This window comes from Amphiura filiformis, chromosome 2 (genome assembly GCF_039555335.1).
Source record: "Amphiura filiformis chromosome 2, Afil_fr2py, whole genome shotgun sequence".
In the NCBI taxonomy this organism is placed as follows: domain Eukaryota; kingdom Metazoa; phylum Echinodermata; class Ophiuroidea; order Amphilepidida; family Amphiuridae; genus Amphiura; species Amphiura filiformis.
The window spans coordinates 94,485,649-94,506,384 of record NC_092629.1 but is presented as its reverse complement, the minus strand read 5'-3'; the positions used below and the strand labels follow the sequence as shown (position 1 = coordinate 94,506,384).

General features: G+C 36.8%; 1 protein-coding gene across 1 annotated transcript; it reads right to left on the bottom strand.

Annotated features, from left to right (window-relative positions):
• Window positions 1-70: 70 nt before the first annotated feature.
• Window positions 71-20,513, bottom strand: LOC140172139 (monocarboxylate transporter 13-like). Its single transcript, XM_072195480.1, has 4 exons — window positions 20,330-20,513; window positions 11,956-12,096; window positions 4,257-5,240; window positions 71-192 (listed from the first exon to the last, which is right to left on the bottom strand). Exons 1-4 carry the CDS (start codon window positions 20,511-20,513, stop codon window positions 71-73), a joined length of 1,431 nt encoding a protein of 476 aa, XP_072051581.1.
• Between the last annotated feature and the right edge of the window lie 223 nt (window positions 20,514-20,736).

The window sequence follows — 20,736 nt, the reverse complement described above, 5'->3', positions numbered from 1 at the left end:
CAAATATAACATGAATTATGTATTTACTCTTTTGTGCTTACCTGAGTAAGATATGGTGATTATTTCACTCCTACTGTAAGAGTTTGACGACCTCGGGTGTTTTTATTAACGCAAGTATTGCCGCAGTAAGTTCCGCTATGGCTAGTGATATAAATGCAGCATTGAAACCATGGGTGATATCGTAGATCAAACCTAGATAAACCAAACATAGGTATAAAATAATTCCCCTGTCAAACTTTCGTCCCACTTGCCGCTGGGCAAACGACATGACGTACGTATCAGCCAATGGCAAGCCTTGTTTGTGTCTGTTTGTTGACACTTTTGACCACATTGGCGCATGGGAATTTTAACATGGTTTACAAAAGTAGCTGTCATTTTCTTATTGATGGTCACAGGTCAGTGGTTTTTCAACTGTGAGACGTCAAGATGTTGGTTTACTTACACAGATGACAGCATAAAACGTCTAATTTTATAAGTTACAAGCATTTTTCATGAAGGCTTATCATGATTTATATCATTAATATAGTCAGTTTAAAGTATCTCAATATATTGATTGCTGTTGTTGATGTGGTTATCATCTTGAATTGACCTGTACCCTAAATTATCACTGGCAACTCTAAAATGCAACGCTCACTCTAATTCGAACTCTAAAATGTAACTCTAACTCTAAAGTGCAACTCTAACTCTAAAGTGCAACTCTAACTCTAAAGTGCAACTCTAACTCTAAATCGAACTCTAAAATGCAACTCTAACTCTAAATCGAACTCTAAAATGTAACTCTAACTCTAAAGTGCAACTCGAACTCTAAAATGCAACTCTAACTCTAACTCCAACTCCAACTCGAACTCATAAAAAGTAAACACTCGCGGCATGGCAGTTAAATCCAGCATACAAATAAATACGCTCTCCTTTTGTAACTTAGTTCAATTTTTGATGTAGACGGGTTCTACACTGGGCTATTACAGTTGAAATCAATACACCCCTATATCACGGTTGTCTGATGTGAATAAAATAGAATTGGCTTCATTTTTAAGAAAATGTAAACTATAGGTGGCGCTATTTATCAAAAATCATATTTCATAATTTGCAAGAGGTAGATAACTAATACTGCCATTAAAACAGGTAGAATAGGAAAACAAGCAACAAAGAAATTTTATAAACATATTTCATCAAAATGGGTGATTATAAGGATATGTCTTTCAATTTTAGTTTGTATCTCAACTAGAATATCCATGCCCCATTTGTGGTATTTTATTAAACCAAATGACTGTGCAGACTATATCGAGAAATAACGCGAATTCAGAGTTTCATCGCAAATATAGCAATATGCCGCAGCCATTTCCCACAAATCTTCGAAATATTTTCGTTTTTTATTTTGAAAAGGGATTGTTAGGGAAACACTTAATATTGAGTGCTACTGACTTATGTTTTTGAAAACAAAAACTTACAGACTGCGTGAGAGTGTACTCACTCAGTTAAAATATCAAACATATTTTTTACAGAATCAACCAAAATGTTCATTAATATTCATCGGAGATTAAAGCCCAGGTGCTCGTTGTTGAAGTGTAATAAATCATAGCTTTAAAACGATTAGTTCTAAGTCAGTGAGGAAGTGAGGTATATTAAACAATCGATCAAATCTATCATAATAAATTACAATCAAATATTATGGCATATATAAGCTTAATGAGTGCTCATATGTTATACCACATTAACTTAATGGGTGCATTCACACTTTTTAGAAAGGTTGTTATAATCCATACGCCTTGCGCCTTACAGCCGTATCATGGTATGTGTCATTTATTCGTTTGAACACTCGTTTACTATCACACCATACCGCGTGAGACTGTACACCGATCTCTAACGACCTATGCCTACTTTTGACGTTAATTAAACAGAGATAACATGCCCTAAAATTAACTGAATTTCAGTGCGACCAGTATATTATGGTTGCAAAAAAAAATCCTATGGGGCATATTGGCCAGTTTTCCAGTTAAGTGGGTTAGTAAAAGTAGCCAAATAGCTATGCAGCCTTTCCGCCCAAAATCAAAAAGTGCAAGCTATATAATCTGCTATATATTTAAATAATTATAATGGTCTGACGCCCAGCTTCGCCTTATACATGCAATGGAGATCAAATACAGATATTTCTTTTTCATATTCGTGAACATTCTTATGTAATTGACACAACAAGCCTGCAGCATAATATTGCAGCTTCTTTCTTTGATTGACACCCAAAAGCCTTGTAGTATCAGGGAGTGTTCATTAATATTTTGGTGGGTTGGAAAATATGGGGGATAAAAAAAATGGGTTCTAATAAGGACGATCCAAAAAATTCAGTCCTTAATAGGGGGGGGGGGGGATAAAAAAATTGAGGGTAAAAATCTGTAACATGTACGACACGAAATATACATTCCAAATGTTAAGTATTTCAATTGTGTACTTCCATGCTTCAAATCAACAAAATGTGCGCACTTTATAATTTGGGTGTAACACTATGACTCCAATGAGTAATTACCCCAAACGGTAATTTTAGCTATTAATGAGTTAATAATATATATTTTTGGTTTCATTTTTAGGACATGAAGGGGGGGTCAAAAAGTTTTAGACCATAAAAAGGGAGATAAAAAATCCACCTTTTTTAGGGGGATCAAATTTTTTTAATGTCCGAGGTTCCAACCTTATCTCAAAGTTGAAACCGTTTTCATATTGTGGAAATGATGCATATCAACAATAGTAGTGTAATTTATTATATTTTGTTCTTGAAAATACTATGTCTGCTTGTATCAAGGGGGTACTACACCCCTGCCTAATTTTGTGCCTATTTTTGCATTTTTCTCAAAAATTATAGCACATTGGTGACAAGTAAGATATGTATATTATAGGGGCAAGGACTACAACTACTGCCCTGGAAATTTTATTTCAGCACATGCAGACAACAGTTGTGGAGTTAAAGTCAAAAATGAGGGAAAACCAATATTTGATCAATAAATCAATAACTGCTTGCCTTGAGTTGCTGAATTTTAATTAATCTTAATGGCACATTAAGGAGTATCGTTATGAACAAAATGAAAAAATACATCACTCCCAAAATTACATTATCCAATACTTGACATTTTCTAACCTCTACATTGAATATGTTGGAAATTGCATTTTCATTTCCAGAGTGATAAAGCTTAGAACTTTGTGAATCAGGGCTCACACAAAAAGCTACATGCAAATGCAACATGAAATGTCTTCGTACAAATACAACAACTTTGTGAATCAGGGCTCACACAAAAAGCTACATGCAAATGCAACATGAAATGTCTTCGTACAAATACAACAACTTTGTGAATCAGGGCTCACACAAAAAGCTACATGCAAATGCAACATGAAATGTCTTCGTACAAATACAACAACTTTGTGAATCAGGGCTCACACAAAAAGCTACATGCAAATGCAACACGAAATGTCTTCGCACAAATACAACACCATCGTTTTTGCATCGTGTGGGCTACTTATGGAGGAAACCGTCACTCAGAAGACCCGTTACTCAGAAGGCCCACTATTCAGAAAATTCTGAATAGCGGGCTTGTTTTCATTAAAATGACCCGCTAATCAGAAAATATTTTTGAGTACCGGGTATTTTCTGTGTGGCGGGCCTTCTGATTAACTGGCCCTTTGCAGGGTTAAGGTTATGGTTAGGGGCAGCTTCGGGTTAGGATTGGGGTTAGGATTAGGGGTTGGGGGTTATGGTTTAGGGTTTGGGTTGGATACAGCCCGTTTGTCAGAAACAAAATTCTCAGTAGCAGGACTTTTATCATACAATTATTCAGAAAGTCCGTTATTCCGAAGGCCCGCTACTCAGAAAATTCTGAATAATGGGTTTTCTGAATAGCTGGTCTTCTAACTGCCAGGTCTTCTGAGTGATAGGCAAAATCATATTTACATGAAAGATCAGTGATGAATTAAAGTTAACTATTTCAAAATTGAGGGCGCACATCTCAAAATGTTTCTTTAACAATACTCATTTTGCAAGATTTTGCAAAGTGCCAAGAAGCTGCAACTTTCATTCCTTTGTTGATTTACTAATATGCTTTCAAATCGGGCTATTCCATTTAAAATCCATACACCCCCTATGGAATGGAAGACATGACCTTATTCCACCACACAGGGAGTGTGAAATTCAATTGCATTACCTAAATATACCCCCTCTGTGGGATATGAAAGTCTTTGATAGGAGGGATATGGAATTTAATTGGAACAGCACATACCTGTCACAGGTCCACCTGCAAATAGCCCCATTCCTTGAAACATGAAAAGCAATCCTAACGCACTCGAATAGCTCTCAGTGCTACTGATATCTTTGGTTATAAGAACCATTGCTGCAGGGGGTGTTCCTATTCCAATACCAGCGAAGAACGAGACTGCAATCAATGCCCATGTAACAGACGCAATTGGATGCAACATTAACGCCAAGCAACTTACAGCAGAGAGTACAGCAAATTGCATTTGCGCCGATACGTTTGCTGTATCACACAAGAAAGTAGTCATTACTCGTCCAGTTAATGTACCAAGACCTCCGATGGCTGAGAGCAAGGATGCAAATCGGGGAGTATACCCAAGTGATATCGCATACGAAAAGAGAAACAGCATCCATCCTGTGTAAGCAATGCCCCAAAGGATAAACGCCACAAAGTAAATACAAATAATTGGTTCTTCCACAATTATAGAAAATCCAAAAAAGTTTCTACATCTCTCAGCTAATGTATTATTCAATTTGTCTAATTTGCATTTCCCTAATTTGCATTTTTCTAATTTGCATTTCTCTAATTTGCATTTTCCTAATACGCATGAATCATGAGATGTTTTTGTAGGAGCTTCATCAGGTAAACATGGTAAAGGCTTCAATAGTGCCGCCCGATCTCCAGTTGAAGGCTTCAAAAGTGTCGCCCGCACTCCAATTAAATGTTTTAAAATTGCCGCCCGAACTCTAGATAAATGTGTCGCCTCACTTTCAGGTAAAGGCTTAAAAAGTGCCGCCCCAACAGAGATATTGAAGCATGAAGCCCCCATTAATATTGAAGCACTTCTCCATCCGTACATGTCGATAAAGAATTCAGTAACGGGTGGGAACAATGTCATGCCGACAGCAGAACCGACGAAGATCAAACCGACGGCCAAATTGTAGTTCTTGTCGGCAAAGTAATCACGGACGATATTTTGAACGGCCACAAGTGGTAATCCCAATCCAATTCCTATAAAAGATAATCATAATACATTGGATTAGCGTTAGTAGTTCGAAGGGGGAAGGGGTACGATTGATTGAGGGGTTGATGGGTCTGATTGAGGGGCACTGAGGGGACTACGCTACTGTCGTAATATCTGATTTTCCACAAGTAAAAGTAGCTTAACTATTAATATATATTTTAGAGCTTTTTACTTTAAAGGCAGCATGATGCAGTCCTGTCTACAGTAGAATGCACCACTGAGGTCCCGGGTTCAAGCCCAGGCCATGCCCAAGGACTATTTGTGCACTTGTAAATAAAAGTACAATACATTCAAAAATTGTTTACACCAATGGTAATTAATCCTGTTACATCACTACGACTAATAGCATACAACAAATCGACTGTTCAATGCACGAAGTGGGTAAGTGCAATAGCTGCCCTGCGAACATGTGACAATTTACACACAGTGAGTATATAGTGTAATGGCAGCTCATGACAGCAATTGCACATACTCACTTCTGGCACTGGGCAGTTGAAATTAGAATACAGCATCTTCAAATAACTGGACTGCTCAGTGGCAGAAGTGGGTAAGTGAAATAGCTGCCCTGTGAATATATTTTGGCAATTTACACAGAGTATATTGTACTCATCTACACCTAACCACGAACTGTAGATTGGGCACCAGCTGTTACTAATAATGGCATAATGCTGAACGCCGCATTTATTTTCAAAATTGTTGAACTAGTCAACTATAGTTTAAACTCTGCAATCGAGTTCACGCACTAACACTTGATACAAAGTAATGAAATTTACCTGTCAAAATTATCAGTTTTCAAACTTATTATCTAATAATGAAAAAGTTCAAACTCCCTATCTAAATGCATTGGACCATTTAAGTCGCCAGATTGAGAATCTACCACTAAGTTCTTTATCGGATGATTTTTTACAATTTGCTTTTGCTGGCTAATTACATGCGTCATATTCATGCTACGATCTAACAATAATGTCTGAAAATCCAAGGAGTTCAACTGTAGTTCAATCAGTCTAAACTGCATGCAAATGGTGTTTTTGGACATTAAAAAGTCATAATATAGTGTTTAAATTTGATATTTATTACCTAATAAAATAAGATATCGTAAGTGTATTCAATTTTTTTCTGTTGAATGTAAGACCATGTTTAGTACCACCGGTTGTGTTTGGTACAAAACTATCGTAAGTGGTCCTGTGTCACAACCTGGGGTACCTTTGTGTTACATAGTAAAAAAATGAAATGGTTCAAACATTTTACCTACACATCTCATTTGAAGTGGTTCATCCTTCTGAGCATTTTGACACCTTTTTTATGGGAATCGGTTTAAAAATGAGAGAGTGCGGGCAAAAACAATCACAAAGTAGGGAGGATGTAACCCCACCTCTTTTTTCCACATTTACAATCATTCTGAGCAAGTATTGGTCTTTTAAATGAACTTTTCTATTTATTCACTTGGTTTAGATGTCTGGGAGTTCATTTAGAAATTGTTTTACTAGATTCAAATTATTAAAGTGGGTTTTAGATCAAATTTACAATATGAATCCTCCCCTAATCCTCCTCCCCTAATCCTCAGCCACCCTTGGCACATTTCATGCCAAACGTCATAAGAAAATAATTGAAAAATATTTTAAAACAGGATAAAAACATGAGCAATATAGAATAAATTAGCCTCAATTTAAGACCTAATTGAATCTTCTAAGTGAAGGAATACTCAAGAGACAGTGTTTTGAAATCCAAACTGCACATCAAAATGTAACAAAGCCACCTTTTTGTGCACCCCAGTATATGGCACAGGATCAAGTACCACTTGTAGGATGATGGTCCTCCACTCCACAGCAATGACCATCCTCATATTATTTATCATGAACTTTGTTTGCAACAATTATAATATATATAAAGACTTTAACTTCAACACTACCCTATTATCGCTCACCAAACACATGATTAAAAGAACATCCCAATTGTAGGCATTACAGGGGAGTATACAGAACTCCATGAAAACAATATATAGCCGTGAAATGTGATCTGCATTTTGATCCGAAATTAAAGCCTAATTGAAGCCATTTGGTGCATCCTATTTTAGTTTTTCTGCCTCCGCAGGAGGTAGTTTGCTTTGAAATTGACACCTAAAATGCCGCACATTGCGCGGCATGTAGGCCGATTGTACAAATTTATATCCTGACAAGTACTCTAATTTCCGCCCAATATTGATAGCCCAATATATATCCCCCACCTCTCTGCGCCATACATAAATTCGCCTATCGCCATTTCCGAATGTTCAAAAAGGTAATCACGCTTCCTCAGCATGTGCAATAAATTAGCATTAAAATTAATCTTATTCTATAGGGATTCTAGAAACCCCTAGCACGTGGCGCCAATGGCGTGGGTCTATCAAGTTAATGAATTATGCATTAGAATATTTTCAAACTCATATGTTGTATAATTGAAGACCGATTAAAAAAAGACTAGCTTGCGTATGCCGTCCTGTAAACCAGACCAAAAATGCCATACTGCGCAGGTCAGCAACCAATCACGGCGCGCCTTTGTCATGACGTCAGACGCAAACTAGTCTTTTTTTAATTCGGTCTTTAATTATAGGTTTTAGCCTCAGCGCTCATCAGCAGCTTTATCGTAGTTGGAAAACCGTTATGCTGTGGCAATGGGAATACACATCAAACAAGGTTTAATTTCATGATTACATGAAACCTGATTATCAATGCAAAAACTTTGGCTGGAGAAGTTGAAGCTGACGTTCACGGCGACACTTTGGATGTGATAATTTGACATCATGGATTGTTTTGTGCAGAATTGGAGGTATTTTGTGCTGCGGCGAGTCAGCAGACCGACTGGTATGCATGCTAGGCTCGACTAGGCCACAATCATGATCATGATGCATTTGAACTGCAATGTATGGTATGATACGCCTAGCCGCGCCTATGGCCGGCTTCATTGCTATTCAAATACATGTACTAATGTATTGCAATTTTATTGCGTTGATATAATTCGGAATAATTCGTTTTAAAGTATTTGCTTCCCCAATTCCCATGCGTGGTTGGTCATGTATCAGTTTTTTATGTTCTACTGAGTACTGTTGCAATATTTTTGCATGCATACCCATGACCGATTCAAGACTTTGACTGAGAAATTTGCTTTTTGTTTGTTAAGATAAAAATAAAAATAAAATGCAAGAATCATCTTTCCCCACACAATACTTCTTACAAACAAGGTGTTGATATTGGCCCTTTCGATGCAAGACAAAGCACAAATGAAGGAAACAAAACAAAACAATAATGTTTTTGATTTTTTATTCAATTACACATACAAAAGAGTAATGGCCTCTAAAAAGACCCCCCTAAATATAATAATATTAATATTATTTTAGTCCTGAATACAAAATATAATAAACAAGCATAAACAAATCTGATACGCAAATTTGTTACTCTGAAACGTTACAATCGTAATTTTCAGTCAAAAAAATCCACGAGAAATTACTCTTGATACAACTTGGGCATATATTTAAAAAAACAGAAACGGCTGCCTGCATCTGGAACTCTTCATATCTGAAAGTTTGAAGGTCTTATTTCATACATCAGAATTATCTGCAAGATTGCAAGATGTCTTTAGGTGACCGTGGCCCTATTGGCTAATGCACAAATTTAGATTTTCTTTCTATTTAAATAATATGTGAAAGCTTTATGCCCTGTAGATTACATTCGGTTCTTGAGATATGGCCTGTCAAAATGGCGCGAAACCAAAATAAAAAATTGGCAACAACTTTATTTTTATTTTCTATATTTTTGACAAGTCCAGTTGCCAGATGATTTTCTAATTAGGCCTACATGCATGAATTTGCAAAGTAAAGATTTCAGATACAATTAAAAGAGCTATAGGCCTAGTACTGAGGCATGGTACATGAGTAGAACACACACTGTACTACAAAATTACGGTTGCGTTTTGGCAAATTTCAATTTGCATAATTAATTAGGGCCACTTATTAGAAAAGTTGATTAGGGCACTAATTAATTATGCAAATGGAAATTTGCATGGAAAAAGGCATCCATGGGTTTTATATCTTATTTTGTAGCCGATCTGAACATTTTACTTTGTACAATTCTTGCATATATAATTAGAAAATAAGGCCTACCTGACAACATTGCATAACAAAAATAAAAGAAATTTGTTGCCAACTTCTTGGTTTCGCGCCATTTTGACAGGCCATATATTTTGGTAACCGAATATCCGATTAAAATAAAATTTTCAGTCTTGTAATCAGGAGAGAATGGACTCACATATTTCAATCAGACAAAATCTATATCCAATAGCGTTACCTTAAAGCTAGCATTATAAGTGTCTCCTAATAACAAAAGGTGCCCACTGGTATCTTGGAGGCATTGTCTTTTTTAAAGACATTTCTTGTTTACACTATTATTGTTTTTGTTTTTTTAAATGTGTCCAAAACAGTAGAAAAAACAGTCACATAACACCCAGTCGTTAAAATGGCAATGTAGCCAACTTGGTCCTATTTTCAGTGCTTCGGGCCCTCAGCAATTTTCAGGGGGCCAAACTCTTTTTGCAAAATTTTAAATGTTACACTGACACTTTATAAAAGTGTCAGTGTAACATTTGAAATGGCGGCCCAACGCGTCATACCTGCGCGAAGCAGGGGGTGTCAGAGGGAGAATGAGCCCCCTAATAATTGGGCAATGTTTTAAAACTAAGGCCCATTAATTGAAGCCATTTGAAGCACATATTAATATTAATAAAACGATGCCCACTACTAAAACTTTTGGCCCAAATTCAACCTGCCCATTGCCAAAAAATGCCCACCCTGTTAATAATTGGCCTAAAACAGTTGGGCACATTACCATACAAATTTGATTTTATTAAAGTTCCGTTACAACTTCGAGCAGGAGTAAATATCAAAGAGCATGGAGAGTATGAAGCTAAAATTATTTTTGAGGAATTTGCACACAAAACCTGTACGTGGGAAAGTTCCCTTGTGTAAACATTGATAGCGGCCCTAACAAAAGGTTCTCACCAGCGTTGTTCATAACAATATGAAGCAAAAATATTATTGATAAGGCTGAAAGTCAAGAGCTGTTATTACTTGTTCAGATTTCTTGTTCATGGTTTATTAATGTTCAAAGCAGAAATAATGAACTTACAAACTGGAAAGTAGTTTTATGTAACCTAGAATAAGTGTGAATTGTGGTAACAACATTAACAAAGGGCATTATAGTTTTCTTTCAAAATGCCATTTAATTGTTGTGTTATCGGTGAATCTATAATTTAATCTAACAATTAAACTTCGTCAAAAGCATGAATTGTTTTCGTATTATTTGGCCAACGTGATTGATTGTGAATAGGGACCAATCAAGCATTAGATTCAACATTAAATCTTAGAGATTTAAAATTCAAATCTATAAGATTAATTTTAAATCCAAAATTGATTGATTCCTAATTGCAACCTTAAGGATTTATTTTTAAATCCTTGTAATTTAGAATGTAGTAGTATTACTAATAAACCAATACGGCAAATTGCTGCTATATGAGTGCTTATGCCGAGTATGAGTAAAAACTGTATCGTTGGAGGGAGCGATCACGCCAGGGGAGAACGGAGAATTTTCATATAGTTTCGGACAAAAATCCCCCCTCCATATCGAAAGGAAAATTTCACCCCCCCTTGATGATCCTCCATTCCTGGTATATATTTCATGTCCCCCTCCAATATAAAATGTAAATAAGAAATAATAATAGGGGTTGCATAAAGGTCCACATTTGTGGGTAAAATAGCAAAATTCATTTTAACTCCGTCCTAAAAAAGGCAACGTGACCGAATTGGCCCTACTTTTAGTGCTTGAAATGAGCCAAAATCTTCCAAGTACCGTTCGCTTCTCACGTTATTGACTATTTACATGTCACTGATGCTTACTGTAGCGTAGCATACAAACGAAAAACTTTAATATAACTCCTTCCTACGCAATACATAAATTCGCACAGTCCCATTTCCCTCTTTGGACCTGCTATAAAAGATGTACAGTTAATATTCATTCCTTTACCTATCTGACATTACATTTTTTACACAAAAATTTGAGAAACCTTACACTCGGCTTTTTCCGGGGAGGTCACAGGACAGGACTACCGTGACTACCGCGCCTAAAACATTAAAGCCATGTTATAAGATTTCCATAAAAAATAGATTAGTATTTCTTTTCCAAAAAAAGTTACCTTTTACTGTCAGATATGACCTTTTTTAATTTTGAGCCGGACAAATGAGGTAAAAGCAAAGAAAACGGAAATTAACTACCAGCGCAGATGTCGCCAATGCATGTCACTCCTTCGGTTGTGCTACTACACGGGCCTTTGATGTGTGTGTGCAGGCCTTGCCGTCTAGATTTTAAAGGCGAGTGGTTAATCACTCGCTAACATGATGCTAGGCGAGTGGTTGAATTTTCACAAATGCCATTTATTTAGGTATAATCAAGTAGAGCTTTGGTCTAGAAACGGTATTTATGAACTTATGTTGAAATTTGTGACTTTCTCTGCTTGGAGAAGGCACAGAAACGATTAAATGCTGAATTGGCTGATTCAATTGCTGATTTTGGGAGATTCGCAGCGAGTGATAGTCAGTGTCTATGGTGAGTGGGAAATTAAAGTCATGTTTTCCATAGAGGGTGTATGGATTTAATCTGGAATAGCCCAATGTCCTACCTGTTATCAACAAAGCTAATGATAAATCAACGGACGTGGTAGAGAATCCGACCCATAGAAATCCCAAGCCTGTAAGGACACCTCCTGAGAATGTAAGAATCCTGGAGTCAGCTAAAGTTGTAACTGCAGCCCAAATGGGACCTGTAATTAGATTTCAATGTCAGAAATAACATGATAATAATTAAACACCTCAAATAAAGAAAGTCCTCAGTTATGTAAACCCGTCATGCACCAAAACCTGATCTTGTTAAAATGACAATTTTATTGATAAGGTCGTGTGCATAATCGTGTTAGCTCCAATTTAATATCAAATTTGCTGCCAGACACTCTAAATTGACAAAGATTAATACCAGTTACGAACTTTCAAAAGTTGCAAATCAAAACGATGCACGCGGTAAATATCCCAAGTGGCGATGCAATGCGCGGTTTATTCAATTGTTAATTTGAAACGCATGGATGAATGATGAGAATGAAGTTTAGCACATAAAGGAACAATGCTAGAAGGCAACTTGTTATGATTACGGGAAAAAACAGTTAAAATAAAGTCTAGCCTAAAGTTTAAACAACCTTCTAAAACTCTTTCTAGAACTGTTTTACCTTTTAATTGGGATAGATGACTATCTGACATTCCTCATGACATAACTAAGTGAATTAAACTATCTTTAGCTTGTTTCAATCATGTTTCACCATTTTCCACCTCCGTTTAGCAACTCACGCCAGGCGCGTCTGCAGCTAACTTCGCTCGGGCAGCTAAGTTTGTTCGGTTTATATAAGGCGAAAAAATAAGACTCATAACACCGTGTATTGGTATAGAATGGCATGCACGCAGTTGGGCGCAATATTTACGCTAGTTGTGCGCAAGGGCTATTTTAACGTGCCTCCTGGCACGTTCGTGCAGTGAGAATAAAACTCCGTGCAGTGAGAATTACAAATCCGTGCTTAAAATATGTCTATACTTTTCAAGTTTCAACCCGACCAATGACTAGGAAATTAAGCTCCGTACAAAGTAAGACTGATGGAGATAGAATAATTCTCTGCAAAACAAGCTTGTGACAATCAATCAAACAGTCATTTTGAGAAACAATTCAAGCAAGTATCTCCTTACAACACATCTTGCAATGCCCCAATTTCTCCCCAGTTTTCGGTTACTCGTGGGTGAAAACCTCGGGAAGATCAGATGCGCAATATAGGCGACAAAAATTATACCGGCAAAAATTAACTAGAATATTATTATTGTATATCATGATTTGGGAGCAAAATATAGTAAATATATTTCAAATTGTCCCGTCTTTACACAACATAATCACCTTGATTTGGGGTTAAAATGGAAAGTTTTCTCGTGCTCCGTGCACAATTGTCCCAGTAGAACGGGCCAAAACGCTGCCAATAGACGAAATAAGAGCATAGACGAAAGAGCAACAGACCGCGTACAACCAGTCAAAGTCCCCGTGCATTGTATGATGTGAGTTCTCGCGTCATACAATGCGCGTGGGCGAGAGTCAAAAAGCAAGAGCTGCGCGAACAAGGTTTTGTCTGAAATTCCAGTTAGAAACGAGTGCGTACTACACGCATGGATTATCCCCCTTAATTGCACGCAGGACAGATAATAATAAATTCAGTGTAGTTGATCTGGATCTCTTCTTTTGGACCCATTTATGACCAAAATTTCCTTTAATTGGTGTGAAAGAGGTGCAAAAGCCTCACCATGCTCAAGGAAACCCCTTTTAAGACTTGCAGCGGCAGATTCGAATCGCGCTCGCTAATTTAATCCGGCTGGGTATGAATGGCCAAGTGGACCAAAAAACGTGTAAGATTATACGTGTAACCTTACACGTGTAAGATGGCATCTTACACCAGAGAAGATGATAAAAGAGGAGGTCGCTCGCTGCCCACATCAAATAAATAATGTGTGCATCCGCCTATTGATGGAAACAATGATCTAATCCGATTGATCAACTAATAGGATAAGTGGTTTTGCGAGTCACGACTGTCTAGCTCTAAACGACGCATGCCCGGATATCAATTTGTTACGTCAGTTGACCGCGAAATATAATTTTTGTATTGTTTGGCATGACTGGCTGCTAAGTTTGACCCGAGATCCCTGTGAAAAAGACCCGCATTTTGGATCCAAATAGCATTTTTGGACACGTTTGGACACAAAACGGGAGTATTATGGAGAAACTGACACGAGTTTGAATTACTGATTACACTGGTTTTATGTTTCCGTAAACTGCCGCAAATATTCAAATAGTTATCATTTAAATTTCTTTTCCTTTGACCTTATATTAATTTGACTGGAAAATTAATTATGCTTGACTTTCCATAACTTAACAATTTTTTTGATTTTTTAATGGGAGTTGCAATATATATAATGCTTCTTCACTCGTTTAAAAATCATGGTTAGTATTATTTTTTTTAAACAAAAAAAGCATGATTTGACTGCAAAATTGGGACTTTAACGATGTACTTCCGTGTGTGGAATATTTTCTCCACTGGAGAGAACTACCAAATCAGACGAGCGTGTGGCGGATGAACAGATTACCACAAAGGAAGTTTCAAGTGGTGTTTTAAGTACCCCAAACAAAGAAAAGTGAATAGAGGTTAACTGTGGGTAATCGGATTATATGTTCGAGCGATCTCCTCTTTTCTCATCTTCTCTGCTTACACATGTAAGATTGCATCTTATGCGTGTAAGATCGCATCTTATACGTCTTAGAATCTAGTGGGATGCTTAAATTGACGAATCATATATGAAGAACCCATATTTAAACCCCAAACAACCTATCATCTTACGCGTATTCATCGTCGACCAATGAAATCTCGCCATAGCATTTCTTATACGCGTAAGAATTGCCTATTAGGGATGGACGGTATTCCGATTTGACTAGTACGACGAGTGTCGAATAATCTCAACCTCGATATCGATCTGCACCGCGGTAGTTTTCGCAAACGTGATTATTTTACCATCACCTCTTGAAATTTAATTGATATGAGTATTAATTAACTCCAGATAACTGAAAAACGTAGCCAAAGGTGAAATAAATCGTGATGTGGCCATGACGGATAAACAGTCGGAATAATTCCTGACATAGATTCATCATAAAATACAGGACATTGTAGCACTCATAAAAATTAAGAAAATGCCTCATTTACGATTTTGGTGACGAGCTCTCCTTATCCTCATTACGTCGCCAATAAGGGCGCACACCACTAAATAATCGCCCCATTGAAATACGTGTAAAAACACCAGTTTTATTTGCTCGTTTTGAGGCCTTTTCGGCGCTTTCTGAGAAATTTAAGGATAACCAGTCGATTGCAAATCGATGAAAGTTTAACATATGTTTCAATGTATGGGTAGTCTTCCGTCTCGTTTTCCCGGTAGGAGCCGCTAAACAGCGCCCTCACTGTTTTCTCATGACTGTAAACCCGTTTCTGCATTTTTTAATACGCGGACCTATTTTCTCGATAATTATAAAATGCGACTTTTTAGTGATTCAAATTCATGCACAGGCTTTACACTTTTATTTAAGCTATAATTCGCTACTCTTTCTGATTAATAGTCCAAAGAGCAGCCCATTATACCTCAAAAACTTTCTGTATTTGACCGGAACTCAGTAGGGTTGCACAAATGGCGCATTGATTTAGTGGTGTGCTCCCATAATATCACGTATCGCCCATCACTGAAATCCAAATCTTACACGTATAAGAAGTCGTGGATGTTACAAATTACAAAACGTCTTTACATATTATTGGTTGAAGTTTGCTACGCATGAGATGATTGGTTGTTTGTGATTTCTTACTCTGTGATTCGTCAATTTAAAAATTCCGCTTCATTCTTACACGTATAAGATGCAATCTTACGCGTATAAGATGCAATCTTACACGTGTAAGATGCAATCTTACACGGGTAACCTTACACGTTTATCTTACGCGGGTTTTTTTTTTTTGGGGGGTTGTGTGTGTGTTTTGTATTATAATTAACATTTTTAAGCATAATACCGTTTGGTTAACTTGATATCAGTAAACCAGCTGTGTACTTTATTGCCCTGCAGCTAGGTATTAAACAAATATCTCATAAACATTTTACAGAGATTGTAATTTTATGACGTTGTATACACATGTGTGTATATTACTTTTATCGAGCTGTAAATTTTAAAGCATAATACCGTTTGGTTAACTTGATATCAGTAAATCAGCTGTGTACTTTATCGAGCTGCAGCTAGGTATTAAAAAACATTTCTGGTAAACATTTTACAGAGATTGTAATTTTATAACATTGTATACACCTGTGTACATGTTTACTTTTATCGAGCTGTAAACTTTTAAGCATAATACCGTTTGGTTATTTGGTTTCCTTTAAAAGGAATAGGGCGAGCAAATGAATTGTCAAGATAAAGGTGTAGTTCCATATTGATAATGCATAGGCCTATTACTTCGATTTTCACCTGTCATCATTAGCAGAGGAGTAAATTTTTGGTTGGTGTTGGAAGTTATCTAAATGACGAAAATACCAAGAGGAGCAATCAAATTAGGACAACAAAATAAAAAATAAATAAAAAAAACCAGGCTACACCACGGTAAAACATGTACCACTCAGCAGGCTACTTTTTAGTCACCCACCTTTGTAGGACTACACAACAAAAAAGCCCTCCACCATAGGACTTTACGGTAAAATATTTAGAGTAGGCCAATTAAACATTGAATCACCACTCATGACTTGAGGTCAAAACCATTATGTAAATAAGATAACGGTCACTAAAATGTGCTCACAGACATGAGTTCATTATTATGTAAATGAGATGTTCAATGTTTGCATGCTATCTCAAAAAAGGACATGTTGACATAAATTAATTGATGACTGTAAGATTGACAAATAAATCCTGTGTGTGAATAGTTGATTCGGTGACCGACTATCAGTGGGCACAGTAAATTAATCTGTTTACGCCCTCGTGGTACCTTGCGCCCAACGCTACGTAAAAACTGGCAATCATGCTTAACAAACAAAGAAATGAAAATAATCTGTTGCAACTTTCGGATTTGCATGCAAATAATTCTAGTTCTTCAACAACAGGTTTTATTATTTCTTTTAATACAAACACGTTGCTGCCTAAAAAAACTTTATAGCACTGATTAGATATCAAAGTGAAGTAATAATTACAAATTTTCATGAACTGAACACTATCGCCACCGTAATTTCCCGAGTATATAGACAGCACGAATATTTTTCTCGCCCAAAAGAATTCTGATAAACATTTTATAGAGATTGTAATTTTATGACATTGTACACCTGTGTGCATGTTTACTTTTAGCGAGCTGTAACTTTTTATAAAACATAATATATACTCCATCGTATGCCAATAACAAATTGACAATGATAATAAAAATTATTGACAAAAAATAATACACCATGACTTGTACACTTAAAAATTTTTTGAGGTTTTCACATATCTTAAATATAGAGATATTTTGCTCCACAATGCCGTTTTCCCCAATGTAATCGGACTTTCCTAAACGAAGATATTAAGTTCGTAAGTTATAGTATTATAAAATTGGAAATTGAGATATCGGCCTTAAAAAATATTATTGACAATGTTGAGAGTAGGAATTACCTTGAAAAATGTCTTTAAAAATACAAGATGCCAGTTATATTCGGGTCTGAAACTATCAGACAATACTTTTAACATTATAGCATCACAAATTCGCAACAAACCCAAATTGTGAAAAAATCACCCCGGCAGATTTTTGGCTATTTCTCCATTTACGATCCTGTCACATATTCCCCACTGGTTTTATATATCTCTCGACACCCAACGCTACAGCGGCCATAAAACGTGAAGTTTAAAGAAAATCGTCATATAGCCTAGTTCAAAACGATGACTGAAATTTGTAGAAAATTCATAAGTGAAGACACCGTGTATTGATTTTGGGAGTTCTAAAAGTTCTGTAGTCATATTGTGCACAACTTTACATGTACATGCACGTAAAAATGTCATATTGCCCGTATACCTTCCTAAAGCCAGTTAACTGCTCATTCTGTTATGCTAGTTGGATTCCTTGCATCAGTTCCGTTCTAAAAATATATACTTTTATATATTTCTCACAGTTGCATTTAGAGATTCAGTAAAAAACAATATCTAAAGTACTGAGTCGAGGAAGGTATTCATACTATAATAAGACCGGCACAAAATATTATCGCCTTCCCTAAATTGTAGTCAGTCTCGCTTAGGTACACGGATTATCTCCTTTATTATTTAAACAAGTGCGCTACGCAAAGGCACAACGCCCAGACGTTGATCCACAGGCCTCAGCACACTTTACATGTTGTCGCGGACCACTACGCCCCCACATCACTACATAAAGCATTTAACAACAATTCAGGGACTTTGCAGCTACAAGAGCGCACACCCAATACATTTCACAAATAACTTTCGCAACCAGGATCAGGGTTACAACGAGACAGTTAGCAGTAAGTTCCTTGTCCAGGGGAATTTCAAGCTAACTCATTTTTCAAGAGAGTGTACTAGGCACCGTCGCGTCAGGGTTCGAACTCGCAACCTCTCGGATCAGAGTCGAACGCCTTATCGATTAACTTGACCGCCAAAGAATTATTACAGAATAAAAAGATTCTTGTCAACTTATCAAGTTTGAGTAGTTTATCTTCTCAGAGAGAGGTATAACAAAATATTGACAAAATGAAATGGGTAATCATGTCAATTTGAATAGTTACTTGTTAAAATAAAACGGAAATTATTCATTTTGATGATATTGTCGTTGGTTCAAAGTGATAATATACCTCAAAATAAACAGTACATAATGATCAAAACGAACAGTTATGGGATTAAATATAAATGAGCAGCGACTTATGAATAGAACGAAATTAAATTGTATGTTCCGGTTTGAGGCATGAATCGTTTTAATTTGAACCCATTAGCGTTAAAATCGAATTTTTTTTGTGCGCTCCGCGCACATGTGTCTCGGTACAGATATAGCAGGTCAGTGAGTCCAGTGATTTGGATATACGCCCCCTGGACGAGAGTCAAAAAGCAAGCACGCGCGCAACCTATGTAATGGCATGTAGGTCTGATAATTAGGGAACTTGATAGACCCTCTGGCTCAATATCGGGAACAATTCACTTTAATTATGGAAAAAAACTGGTGCTTTATGCTGATTCCGAATATGGTCATAAAAATTTACATTTCTGGAATATTTGAATTTTTTTAAATGCTTAAGTAATCCTCTTTAAAGGAGTATTTCGTGATTTTCATTAGATATCCACGAAAAAACCTATTCCCAAAATTTCAGTTGATTCCGATTTTGCGTTCGCGAGTTATGCATGATTATGTGTATTACACTGCTCCATAGACAATGCGTTGTAATTTCGTTCTGGTGCACCAGAACGAAATTCAAATTTCGCGATATCTTTGCTAAACGAATATATTTTGTACATAAACATTATGTAGCCAGAGGTTTCCAGTGATATAAAAATCTCAACTTTTTTGGAGAAAAGTGGGGGGATGAGGCTGTGGATCACGAAATGCCCCTTTAAGACCATGATTGTCCTCTTTTGGGCCATTTTAGCATTAAGATTGCAAATTTGTTCCGGTGAAGTAATTATAGTAGTCAATTAGCGCGACCATTTGAAAATTTTCCTTACCTCAACTGCCTGGTCAGCCTATATCTCCCATGTTTAAAAGAAGTCTACGTGAGGTCACATGTATCATCAAAATGAGTGCTTTGAACGCGTGTTTAACACATAATCATGAAATCTTCACAAACAATTCTAAATTTGTATGTGGTGTCCAAGCAAAATTATGTTATTTTAAAACCGTTGGGGTACGACAAAGTACCCCACTGTAAGTATGTCAATTTTCCATTTGTAATTGCTAACCGTATATTTTGGATGGGGCTCTCAGCCCTGTATCTTCGTCAGCCTCGTACGTCACGTGTCGCGTGACCTATATCACCTACCTGGGGGTGGCTACCACCCCCTCTCTAATGCCCACTGCGGCAAATGTAACTGCACTGTCTTGCCAACGTACAGTCTTACCAACGTGCAGTGACCTTTTCCGCCTAAAATAGCCCCTGGTTGTGCGTTACATAATGCGTGACTGGCGCACGCTTATGTGAATTTACGCGAGCGTGAGTTGGGACTTTATAGCAAAAGCCGAATAATTTCCACCTTATATATTAAAGCCGAACAAACCTAAGCGGACGCATGTAAGGGGCGTGTTGTCTTTATTTGTCAAGTTCTATACCCGCAAATTTATCAATTTCAATTGGTTTTCAATCAAAGATAATCTTCCATATCGTTGTTTTCCATTTATATAAATAACTCATACGAATATATTTATCCTTGTTTGGTTTAAACCTTACCTAATAAAAATTTGACCCCAGCTCCTATGCCACAACTGATTCCCACTTGATACGCAGTCATATCAAGCCCGCTAATGAAGTAAGGAACAAATACACCCAATGCTTTGTGGGTTCCAAGTTGAAACATGTAAAACACGAATCCTCCAACAACGACCATATACGCATCCCATGTCGTCCGCGCCATTGTTACTTTTTGAGGTGTAATGACGTGCAGTGCATGAAGATTTAAGGAATTATGTCCTTTAGATACGATATGTGCATGATAGTTTCCCCTATGGTATTCGTTATGACGTCCCTTATGACAGATTCATCCTAATTTGAATAAAGTTCTGTCCTTCATAGAGTAACACCGGGCAATAAATAAAGGTGATAGTTATGGATAGTAATGGAATCGATCTAGAGACCTT